This window comes from Vicia villosa, linkage group LG3 (genome assembly GCF_029867415.1).
Source record: "Vicia villosa cultivar HV-30 ecotype Madison, WI linkage group LG3, Vvil1.0, whole genome shotgun sequence".
Classification (NCBI taxonomy): Eukaryota; Viridiplantae; Streptophyta; class Magnoliopsida; order Fabales; family Fabaceae; genus Vicia; species Vicia villosa.
Window position 1 is genome coordinate 68,837,817 of NC_081182.1, and position 12,409 is coordinate 68,850,225.

The 12,409-nt window shown below is 34.7% G+C and overlaps 1 protein-coding gene across 1 annotated transcript; it reads right to left on the bottom strand.

The window, feature by feature from the left end:
• Positions 1-7,278: 7,278 nt before the first annotated feature.
• Positions 7,279-11,558, bottom strand: LOC131661789 (probable serine/threonine-protein kinase WNK3). The gene is made up of 8 exons (XM_058931418.1): positions 11,228-11,558; positions 11,097-11,134; positions 10,753-10,980; positions 10,380-10,603; positions 10,121-10,278; positions 8,814-8,991; positions 8,602-8,739; positions 7,279-8,516 (listed from the first exon to the last, which is right to left on the bottom strand). Exons 1-8 carry the CDS (start codon positions 11,306-11,308, stop codon positions 7,795-7,797), a joined length of 1,767 nt encoding a protein of 588 aa, XP_058787401.1. The 5' UTR covers positions 11,309-11,558; the 3' UTR covers positions 7,279-7,794.
• Positions 11,559-12,409: the final 851 nt, after the last annotated feature.

A 12,409-nucleotide genomic window follows, 5' to 3' on the forward strand; every position in this document is an offset into this window, starting at 1 on the left:
TATAAAATAAATTTAAATACTCAAAGCATGTAATATGTCGCTTGCCGACCGAGATTGACGTGGATTTGGATAAAAAATTATTTTTAATTTATATTTAAATCAATCTTAAATAGTAAGTAATGTTTTGATTTATTTTTAAAAAATTATTTTAATAATACAGTTTTTTAAATTCATATCACCTGAATTAATATCCAACAACTTCCTTTTGTTAATTTTACAATGATTAAAATAGTTTTTTAAAATAAATATAAAGTAAATATAAACTTAAGTGGCAAATAAATTTAAGCGCTTTCGCTTTTACTAGACCTCACTTTAGGGACTTATGTCGTATGGGATATATATTCCGAATGGCTATCAACCCGCCCCAAATCTGTATAGCCTACCAGGCCGTCTCAGTCTAGTTTCCTCTACCAAGTCGTGCTTTAATGTGAAATACATCCTCATTAATAGAGCTCAAAGTCCTTTATTGCTTCTCATGTGACAAGGGAACCACATCAATAAAAGGTCACGAATGTGATACAATGCCATTTACTAAAACTAACATTATAAAAGAATAAGCGAGAAACGATAGAAAGCAAGTAATCCTTATGCCCTAAACCTAGTAACACTGCGACTTTTCCCGGCCAGCTCCGAGGAAGTTATCACATTGTTCTTCAAGAACAGTTGGTGCTCACCGTGTGGCCTGGTAAAACTCTTCCAAGCTGCACAAAATTGCAAACTGACGGACTAGAAGCAGGGCTAACAGTAACGGTCAGGGATCCAAGCCTTGGAAGAATTGGCTGCCGTTGTGGAGCTTTTACATCAACAGAATGAATAATTACAGAACACCGTCCACGAGATCCAGCAGCAACATCCCCAACCCCCCTGAGAAGATGAAGATACAGACGATCCTTTTGACACACAACCATTATCTGGAGAAATTTGGAACAACGAGGTCCCGGAGAATTTCAAACCCCGTCAGCTTTCATCATCCAACAAAAAGCATAATTCACAAGAGCATATCCTGACCATCACACCCAAATGGCTATCATTGAAGCCAGCAAGTCAGTTAAATGCAAACTAATGGTCAGGACCATAAAGGAGGCATCCATATGTTGGTATATGGGGCTATCAAAGCACTTAGTGACGAGTTACCGAGATTTAGCCGAAAGACTGATACACCAATTCACCGCTAACAAGCACCAAAAAGTTTCAACCACTAGTCTCTTCAATATCCGTCAAGGGAAGGACGAGATGCTCTAGGAGTACGTGGCGTGCTTTAATGAGGAAACCATCAAGGTGGCACATCCCAACCAAGAAATATTTGTGGGAGCCTTTCATAATGGATTGAGGGTCGGACACTTCAACAAGTTGCTGGCCCAAAAACCTGCCACCTCCAATGAAGATATCACTACCCGGAAAAAATGGTACATACGTGAATAAGAAGAAAGCAATGTAGAAAAGAAGACGAGATATGCCAGAGAGAAGGGTCCGTCTCCTCGATCTGAAGGGTCGGGACTTAAAAAACCTAATGAGCAGTTATATTGAGAAACAAGTTGCTCCGCTCGGGAAGGCTCGACAGAAGACCATTAAAAAATTTGACTCCACTAAATGCTAGCAGGGACAAGATCCTACAGGAGACCTACACAACTCTAATCATCCCATAAGCAGGCCCTCCCTAGGGAGATGTGATGGGACCCAGTTCGAGTAGGTGTAAGTATCACAAAATGCAAAGGCATTATACTGAAGACTATTATCATCTAAAATAAGGAATCGGGAAACTTATACAAAGAGGACGCCTCTAGAATTATGAGCAAGGCGAGGAGAGGTCTTCCCTAGACCGTGCTAATGAGCGAGCATCACCTATGAAGAAACTCATGAGGGAGGAGCGAGGGAGAAGCGCTCCACAACACATGCTTAGCACCATGGCCAAAGGTTTTGCTGGGGGCGGTGAATAAAATCAATCACGAAAAAGTTATGCAAGGCAAGTGATGCACATCTCACGTAATCCACGTCCGGGGCACCATCCCTCCGAACCCCAGATAGGTTTCTCTAGGTGAGATGCAAAAGGCGTGGTTCCATATGAGGATGATCCGATGGTGATCAGAATCCAAATAAGGAAGTGGGACATGAAGCGAGTTTTGATCGATCTGGCTAGCTCGACGGATGTTATGTATTGGGAAGCTTTCCAAGGATCAAGGCTCTACATGGACTTGTTGCGACCATTTAAAGGATCGTTAGTGGGTTTCTAGGGAGAGCAAGTCCAAGTATTGGGTTATATTATATTATATTAAGCATTATCTTCGGGAGTGGAGAAAATGAAAAGTAAACAAAAGTCAGATATATGGTCGTCAACGCCCCATCTCCATACAACATAATAAATGGGCGTCTCACTTTCAATGCTCTAGAGGCAGATCTATCCACTCTCTATCTGACAATGAAGTTCCCTCTAGAGGATGGGAGGGTAGGAATCATCAAGGGAAATCAGGTACAAAGTAGAATTCGTAGATCTCAACCCATGAAACGAGTCCCTAGAGAACAGTCTGACACCAATCAAAGACATAAAAAAAGATCCAGATCGGTTTAGAACCTCACCAAATGACTCAAATAGGAACCGCGTTGCTAGTAGAGGAGGAGTTAGAGATTGTAAACCTACTAAGAAAGAACGTTGATCTCTTCTCCTGGATCCCGACGGACATTCTAGGTATCAATCCTGGTGTAGTGTGTCACCAATTATCCATACGTCCAGAAGCAAAACATGTCATCCTGCGAAAAAGGAAAGAATGCGAAGAAAAGAGAAAGGTCATCAAAGAAGAAGTCGAGTATCTCCTGGAGGCTTAGTTCATCCGAGAAATAAAGTATCCCACCTAGTTGGCAAACATAGTCATGATACGGAAGAATTATGGAAAGTGGAGGATGTGCGTAGATTTCACCGGCCTTAACAACGTGTACCCGAAGGTGCTGAGTTTCATGGATGCATATCCGGGATATAACCATATTAGAATGAGCCCGGAAGATGCCCCCAAACTGCCTTCATGACAACAGGAAAAAATTTTACTATGATGTAATGCCCCTAATTCCCATCGGAGGCCGCATCCAGTTTTGATCCATCACCCAAACAAATGCACATTTTGGTCCGCCTAAAAAAACTTAAGTGTTTCGCCCTTACCAAGCCTCACACTTGGGGGGATTATATACGTCTAGGATGTATATCCCGTAAAGGTTACCAAATCGCCAAATAAACATAAGCGCTTCGCCCTTACCAGCCTCACACTTGGGGGGCTTATGTACATCTGGGATGTATATTCTGGATAGCCTACCAAGCCATCCTAGTCTGGGATGTATGTCCCACACAGGTTACCCAACCACCAAATAAACTTAAGCGTTTTGCCCTTACCAGACCTCACACTTGGGGGGCTTATGTACGTTTGGGATGTATATCCCAGATAGACTACCACCCCACCCGAAACCTGTATAGCCTACCAAGCCGCCCCAATCGGATTTCGTCTACCAAGTCGCCCTTCAATACGAAATACATCTTCATCAATAGAGTTCAATGTCCTTTATGGATTCCCAGGTGACAAGGAAACCACAACAATAAAGGTCATGAATGCGATACAATGTCATTTACTAAAACCAACACTATAAAAGAATAGGCGAAAAATGATAGAAAGCAAGCAATCCTTAAAACACTACATTCTACTAACACTGTGACTTTTCCTGACCAACTTCGAGAAAATTACCACATTATTTTTCAGAAAAAGACAAATAGTAATTTGACTTGTCATCTAAAATTAATTTATATATAAATTGAAAAATCATTTTTATTCATATCCATGTCAATCTAAGGTGGCAAGTAATTTCACTATTTGTTTAATTTCAATTTTTAAATTTTAAATTAATAATTATAAAATTTATTAATATTAATTATTTTCGCTTAAATGGTATACAATTATTTTTAATTAATTTACTTAATAATTAATTTAAGAAGAGTGGGATAGCAACTTGACTCTTTTTTTTTTTGTAAATTTTAATTAATATTTTAAATTTATTAAATTTTTTGATGTTAACTATTTTATTTTAAAAAGTATAAACTTTTTTATTGATTAATTTATTTAAAATTCAACTAATATTCTCATAAATATATTTGATATGCGTTATAATACTATTTAATTTTCTAAAAATCACTTTGACTTAAAAACTTTAATTAAATTTTAAATGATTCTATTTAAATATTATTTTATAACTTTAGATGAGTTTCGTTTACATGTATGAAAAAGAATACACATTATTAATTATAATAGTTTATTTAAATATTAATTTTTGTATATAATATAGCGCTAAAAGTATAAACGATAAGGTGGTCATAAATCAAAGTCTATTAAAGATTGTAGATAAAGTGATGATTGACTAAAATGAAAATATGCAATTGAAGTAGAATTAAATTCACTTTACAATAGATAAGTTTTTGGACCTATAGTTTGAACACCTCAAGGTGTGAAGTCAGTTAGATACAAATGGGTTTTCGTGCGAAAACGAAATGAAAATAATGAATTGTGAGACAAAAAGCTCGATTTTTCGCTCAAGGATTTTCACAAAGATCTAGAATTGATTTGATGAGACATATTCGCTTGTAGTGGATGTAAGTGTTTTTCGATACTTAATAAGCCTTGTAGAACATGAAGGGCTTAATTTGCACATGATGGATGTAGTAAAAACTTATTTGTATGGCTCGCTTGATAGTGACATTTACATGAAACTCCCTAAAGAGTTTAATGTACCCGAGACACATAACTTTGGTTCTCAAGAAAGTTACTCCTTCAAATTGAATAAGTCTCTCTATGTGCTAAAACAATTTGAACGCGTGTGGTATAATCGTCTTGTTGAATATTTGTTAAGGGATGGATATACAAATAACTCCATTTATCCTTGTATTTTTATAAAAAGGTCTCGAAAAGAATTTGCAATAATAGTTATTTATGTGGATGACATAAATATTATTGGAACTTCTGAAGAGCTTCCAAAAGTTATAAATTTCTTAAAGAAATCGTTTGAGAGGAAGGTCATAGGAAAGACAAAGTTATCTATAGGTTTACAAATTGAGCATATGGACAATGGAATATTTGTACATCAATAAGTTTATATAGAAAAAGTGTTAAAACGCTTCTATATGGACAAATCTCAATCGTTGTCTACTCTAATGGTTGTTAGATCACTGGATGTGGAGAAATATCCTTTCAGGCCTCGGAAAAAAGATGAAGAATTATTTGATCCTGAAGTACCATATCTTAGTGCAATTCGAGCATTGATGTATTTTGCTAATTATATTCGTTGTGATATAGTTCTTCACCTACACAGACATTGGAACAGAGACAAAAATATACTTTGTTATCTTATGGGTACAATGGGCATGTGTTTGTTTTATTCCAAAAAAATTAAATTAGAATTAACAAGTTATTGAGATACACACGATACTTGTCAGATCCTGATAATGGTAGATCACAAATATGTTACTTGTTTAATTGTGCGGTACAATCATTCCATAGAGATATGTAAAACAACCTATAGAAGCAACTTCGTCAAATCAAGCACAACGTTTAACAATATATGAAGTTACTTAACTGTCGTTCAGTTGAGAGAGAGAGAATTAAATACATTTTACACTCTTTTTTTCTTCATCGTGATTGTGTCTCATTAAGTTTTACTTTGTAAAGATTTTAACTAGGCAATTTTTCCACAAAGAATATTGTATTCTTTTTTTCTTCACTAAAATTTTTTCTAATAAAATTTTAATGAAACATATCTTTAATGAACATTGAAAGAGAATGTTATGAATAATATGTAATATGAATATCCATTTTCCTTAGAAATTCAATATACCTTAACACTATGATTAAATGTGATTGTTATTAGTAATTAGTGATATTTATATGCTTGTAACCTACATGTATGTCCTATAAATAGAATCTATGTTATAATATAAAAGACACACATGAGAAGAATACAATACAAAATTATATTCTTTGCTCTCTAATCTTTTGTTCATTCTCTTTATTTTATAACATAATGATTTTCAAAATACTTTTTACATGTAATTATTAGTGATTAATTATTATTAGGATAGAGAATTTTGATCCCCCTAGATATTGCTTCAGCCGCACACATTCAGGACGATTAATATTAAGTGATTATTATTTGATTTAAAAAATTAATTATTATGCACTGCTATTTAAAAAATAATGATTATAAAGGCAACACATCACAATTTTTCTTATAATTTAGAAATTAATTTTATAAAAGTTAAATTTTGATAAAAATATAATGGTTTCAATTATTTGATGTGTAAAACCGCTCCAGGTTAAATTTTTCTAAAAATTGAAATGATAGTAAATTTGCACCACGTATAAACATGTTTAATAGCCACTGTATTTTCACACAAATACACAAAGAAGTGTAACCACGGATTTTACTCCTTTGTTTGTGCTCTGATTAGTTGAGGTATTCCCTTAAATAAGCTCGTAAGATTAGAGAAGCTCCACGTAGACTTGATTGTGACATGAATTAAATTCATGTCTCCACATTAACAAGACTTGTTGGAAGCCAAATCCACCACAAAAGACTCTCTAAAACACTCGAGTTTTATTCAATCTATACCCAAAAGTTTATTCTCAAAATTATCGAACTTGCTAGTTAACTTAAAATAATGTTACTCATCTCTATTCTTTATATCAACGAATGTTCTAAAAACTAGATTAGTTATTATCAAATAAATGAAGACATTACTTATGATCTAGCTCGAATTAATTAAGAATCCAATGATGGAACGATATTTCTTGCCACATGTGCATGCCATACTAACCTGGTACATGTTATTGTGGGAGCCACAATCACCACCACACACAACATACTACACACGAACTGAATGTTTCACCATATCTAATAACTGACTTGTCTAATATGCTTAGATACACTTGTTTCTCTTCTGACTCTCTCACTTATGAACTGTAACTAGTAACTTGAGAAATTCTTCTGATTATTGTAACTTCAAATAAACTCATTAACATTAAACAAAATTTGATCCTTTATTTTGCACAAACCTATAACTTCTATTTTTGTTCTAAAAATCATATGCTATGTACTATTAATTATGAGACCTATGCAAACTTCAAACAATTCGTTCCAACTCAGTTTTTATTATGATTAATTTTCTAAATTTTCTTAAAACTTATTTTTAAATTATATTAACAAACTTCCACCTATTTAAGTCTATGATACCAAAATTTTGAAAACACTTTGACATAATAGATGAAAAATAAATTGCCAGCACCATATCGAATAGATGATATCATGTTCAGCCTTTAACTGCTACCAACGGTGAAACGAAAGCAAGAATATGTATGTACAAGTATACACTTTCTATAGTTTAATAACTTGTACCAAACTATGTACAGATGTTATTGGGGAATGAAATCTAGTCTTTCGACGACCCATCATTTCAATACCCTTAAATACAGCAATAACATTTAGCCTCCATGCTAAAGAGGAGTTTAAGTCTTCACTCAACCAAAATCATCCTGCAAAGATGATCAAAAGTTATGACTCGGCTGCTTTTCCTCCTTAACATCATAAGAACAGCTCCACTAAAACAAATCCCTCTCTTAAACAATCACGGACCCAAAATATTAACTATGTGCAATTTGTTCCAAGTAACATGCATGAAAGATTTTAACTTCGGAACTTTGTTCCTTCTAAGCGCCCTGAATGACCACAAACCCCACAAAATAGGCATTAAGATAAGGAAAGGGACGGCTCACCCTACACTTCACTGTCAGGCAACTTCAGGTTGCATATACTTAGAAGCTGTAGGGAAATTTCAGGAGAAAATTCGTTCAAAAAATCTGAGACAGCTACTTGGTGCTTCTTCTTCAGTTCGTCTAACTCCTCTCTCTGCATACCCAACAAAGTTTCCAGCTTTGATGCTATTTTATCAATGTCTTCTGTTTCAGAATCTTCCAAGCTTACAGATGCTTCTTCTTCAAAGGACATTTCACCAGCAGCTTCAAACTGGTCCGACGTAATACTTTCACTGAAAGGGGAATCAGCAGTCCCATCACATTCTTTCTCCGCACTATTTGCAAACAAGGCGCCTTCCTCAGCAATCGCATCCATTTCATGAGTCAAATTTGAAGAACCGTGCAGACATGGAGAGCTTCCACCAACACCCTTAGGTGAGTCTGACCAGTACTTACGACCTGAAGGTAATATTTCCAAAGCAAGGCTGCCAGGAGAATCATTTGTTATGGGAGAAGCCTCGGGCATAGTTTCAGGGGTATGGCCGGAATCATGATAAGAATTATTGTTGGGATTTTCACTAGGATTCCAGCTAGGGATGTGGTATTGAATTTCTGAGTCAATTGTCATAGCAATAGTTGAAACATCTTGATCACTAAGCTCCAACTCCTCAACCATTTCACTGGCAACAGAGACTGAAGTGTCTGCTCCAATATCGAAAGGGAAATGGATATTTCGAATATGGCCTAGAAGCAAATGGACATCAGAACCATAAAAAAGAAAATAGATGCTCTCTTTCTTTGAGAAAAAAAATTAAACTTAAGAGAATACCTGTGGAATCAGCAATTCGTAGTTTTAAAAATATTGTATTAACATCTCTCCTCTGGCCTTCCACAGTGAATTCCCTATTTGCCTCAACAGAATTATCCTTGGCACTTTTTGCAATGGGTACATTATCAAAGTTATTTCCTGCATTTGATACATTGGATGGTAAACAAAAGTAGAATGTTTATTTGGTACTTTGTAATGTAAAGTATATTTACCTGAATGGGTTCTAGATCTCGAAGATCGACCGACACTGTCACCATCATCTGACTGAAGGAAGGGATCCATCAAGAGAACCCTTGCAGGCAACCGTTGTGATACATTAGCAATGCACTTTTCTATAAAGGCTTTAACTTCGGGATCATTTACTTTTGCCAATGATGCTGGCTTTATTCCCTATTGGAAAATTAAACAAAAATTATAATCATGGCAATGATAGAGAAACAACAGGGACCTATTTGGCTCTAGAAATTGTTTTCATTTTTGTTTCTGTTTTCACAAATGAGTAATAACAACATAATCGCAAATGGTTAAGACAATGAGAATCTATTGAAATTGTTGTTAATTATGTTGCTGTTTTCATTACCTATTACTTAAATCACTTCTTGTTTTCACTTTGTTTTCTATTTACAATTATTTGAACAAAAACGGCAAAATAAAAACAAAAAAGTTAAAATAGTATATTGAATAATTTTTGGTTACAACAGAAAACCAAAACTAATGCGGACCCAGAAACAACATGAAATGTCACTCGAACAAGGAATTCTAAACAGCTATATTTGATCACAGCAGACACACAGCCTATCAGTTAGAGCAAAAGCTTATTTTCCTAAAATGTTATAATCTAGCCTTTTCAGGAAGTCCACTTAAAAACACTAATCATATCTCAAGCCATTTGATGCACAAGGGGCGCTAAGACTTAATATGATTCTTATAGAGAAGAACCATTATGTCCTAGAAGTTAAGTAGAGTTCACATGCAGCAAGTAGAGAAGCAAAAAAAAATCTAATTCAGGCACTGAAGAATTTTTATTTTTGTTATTTTAAGTTTAGTTGCTGCAAATTTACTAGTTTTTTCCTTAAAAACACCCAACAATATGAAATTCCTATAATATTTAACATCTGCCCGGGATCATGAAGTATCCAATACTGTTATTGATTTAGGATGATAAATCAATGTCTAACTAGTTGACTTGTAAAACAGGCAATAGGACAAAAGGGCCTATAATCTAGATAGTATTATTGATTAGTTCAAAAAGATGCAAATAAACTAAATGTCACAATATTACATCTTAGATACAGTGTACAGCAGAAGCGATTTTATAAGTTTATAAGTTGATGCTTAAATTGATGAAATATCCAAATTCTAAAGGGTTCCAGAAAACCTTAGTCTCTTAAAACTCACATAGATTTCAAATTGAATGCTAAATCCATCAGCATTGAGATTGTAGTTAAAAAATTTAGTAACATTGTTCTACCAAACCACAAGTAAAATTGTCCAAGCATTTTGAAAATAATGCACTTACAGATGACACTTTCTTGTATATTTGAGCAGCATTGGAACATTCAACATACGGATACTCTACAGTTACCAACTCTAGCAAGCACATGCCAAAAGCATATATGTCAACAAGCTCATTGTACTCCTCTTCATAAAGTTCTGGGGCCATAAACTCTGGGGTACCTGGCTTGTAAGAATTACACATACTTTCAGTAACAATATTTTCACAATATTACACATAAGAAAAGGATAATACATGTAATGATTTCAAGGCCAAATATTACCTATAACACTGTGAGCTGAACTGGCCTGTTGAAGAATGGCAGCCAACCCTAAATCACCAATTTTTACCTCCCCTTGATTCCCATTGACAAAAATGTTGTCACACTTAAGGTCTCTATGAATAACCGGTGGATCATGACTATGAAGATACGAAAGGCCCTCCAAAATCTGCCTAGACCATTTCTTCAAAGCTCTCAAATCAACATGCTTATGTTTCTTCCGGTATCTACATTAAGAAAACTAAACATAAAACACAAGAACACACCATAATCTATAAGCCGGAGGACGATTACAATTTACAACTCATGGCCTAAAAATCACAAATTAAAAAATACAACGAACGAAACAACAAACTGAAAGACAAAAGACACTCACTGGCGCAATGTACCGGACGTGAAAATTTCAGTAATGAAATTAATATTCTCAGTCTTGGTATCAACCCATGAATTGTAAAACTTAATAATATTCTTATGCTTCAAAGTCTTAAGCAAATGAACTTCAGAGTATAAACGCTCCAAATCCTCAGAATTACGCAATAGATCAGACACCTTAACCTGATTCCAAGCCACTTCAATCCCTTCCAATTCATCAAAAGCTCGGTATCTACATTTCAAAATTACTATCAAGGAAAAACAAATGATCCACGTACAAGTCTCATTTCATCCAAATTCCAAAATCTATTCAATAGATATCAACATTTATCAAAATAAAAAGGATACACTTTCTTGAAAGCTCCCTTCCCTAAAACTTCCTTGTACTGAGGAAAAAAAAAATCAAAACACATGCGATCAGATCAAGTAAATATTTCACATATAAAAAAGATAATATAAAACAGATGTAAATTACGCACCCGGCCATATCGACCGGTGGGATCAATTTCGGCGAACTCGGTATCAGGATCACCGTCTAGCTCAGAAGAATCCAGCGGCATTGGTGGAAACCCTAGGGAGGTAGCTAAAACGATCGATGAGTGAAACAAAATCTAATGGGATTGCGATTTGTGAGAGGATGGATGAATGAATTAGTAGGCACACAACGACGAGGAAGGCAATTAAGCAAAAGGTGTGTGATGGAAGGGTCGGTGAGATGATGAAAAAACGCTTGCCTTTCTCGTCGCTTTCTTCTTTTGCTTTCTTCCAGTGTAGGTGCCACGAGACGCAACAACTCTTACGTCACGTGTTGTTTTTTTTTATTAGGCCCGGTCTAATATCTTTGGTGATGTTGATAGGCTAGCTAGCTGGCTTTTGGGTTTAATTTTGTATATCATGTTTAATTTTTTTGGATTTCGACTTTACTTTACTTCTATCATAAGTTTATAAAAAATAATTATTTTTATATAGTATTTATTACTATTGATTATGAAAGTATATATATGATAAAGATGAATATTCTTTTTTGACACAATAAAGATATAAATATTTTAAGAAATATGATAAAGATGAATATTCTTTATTCTTTTTTGACACAATAAAGATATAAATATTTTAAGAAATAATTAATACAGTCAAAAAGTTGGCACAATATTGTAGAAAGTTTTTTTTTTTAAGGAGGACATACTTAACCAATGGGGTGGTAGCGTGTGCAAAACCATGAGACATTAACTTTTTGTTCTTCTAATTTTGTTCATATAGCGGGTGTATTTAGTCAACTGGAACTTCTTAACCAGTCTTTGTATTGCACATTTCAACTAGATGTAATCACTTGTATTATGATAATAACTATTATCAAAACTAAAATATTTTGACTTGTTTGCTTGGGATAATTCTTGGATCGAGTAGGCTTTTTGATCCCAACCTCCTTGAACTCGATATTTACACACTCACTCCAAATTTTCTCTCTCAAAGTGTTCAAAGGGTGCAAGCATTGAACCCAAATAAGGGACAATGTTCTCCTTCTTTTCTATGACGACCACTCTCCCTTTTTTAAGCTTGATTAGGTTTAGAGTTCCTAGTTCCTCGGCCTCTTTCGCCTCTCTTAGCTATAAATTTTTCTTCATAGTAGATGTAAGGTTATGTGATACTCATCAAACCAC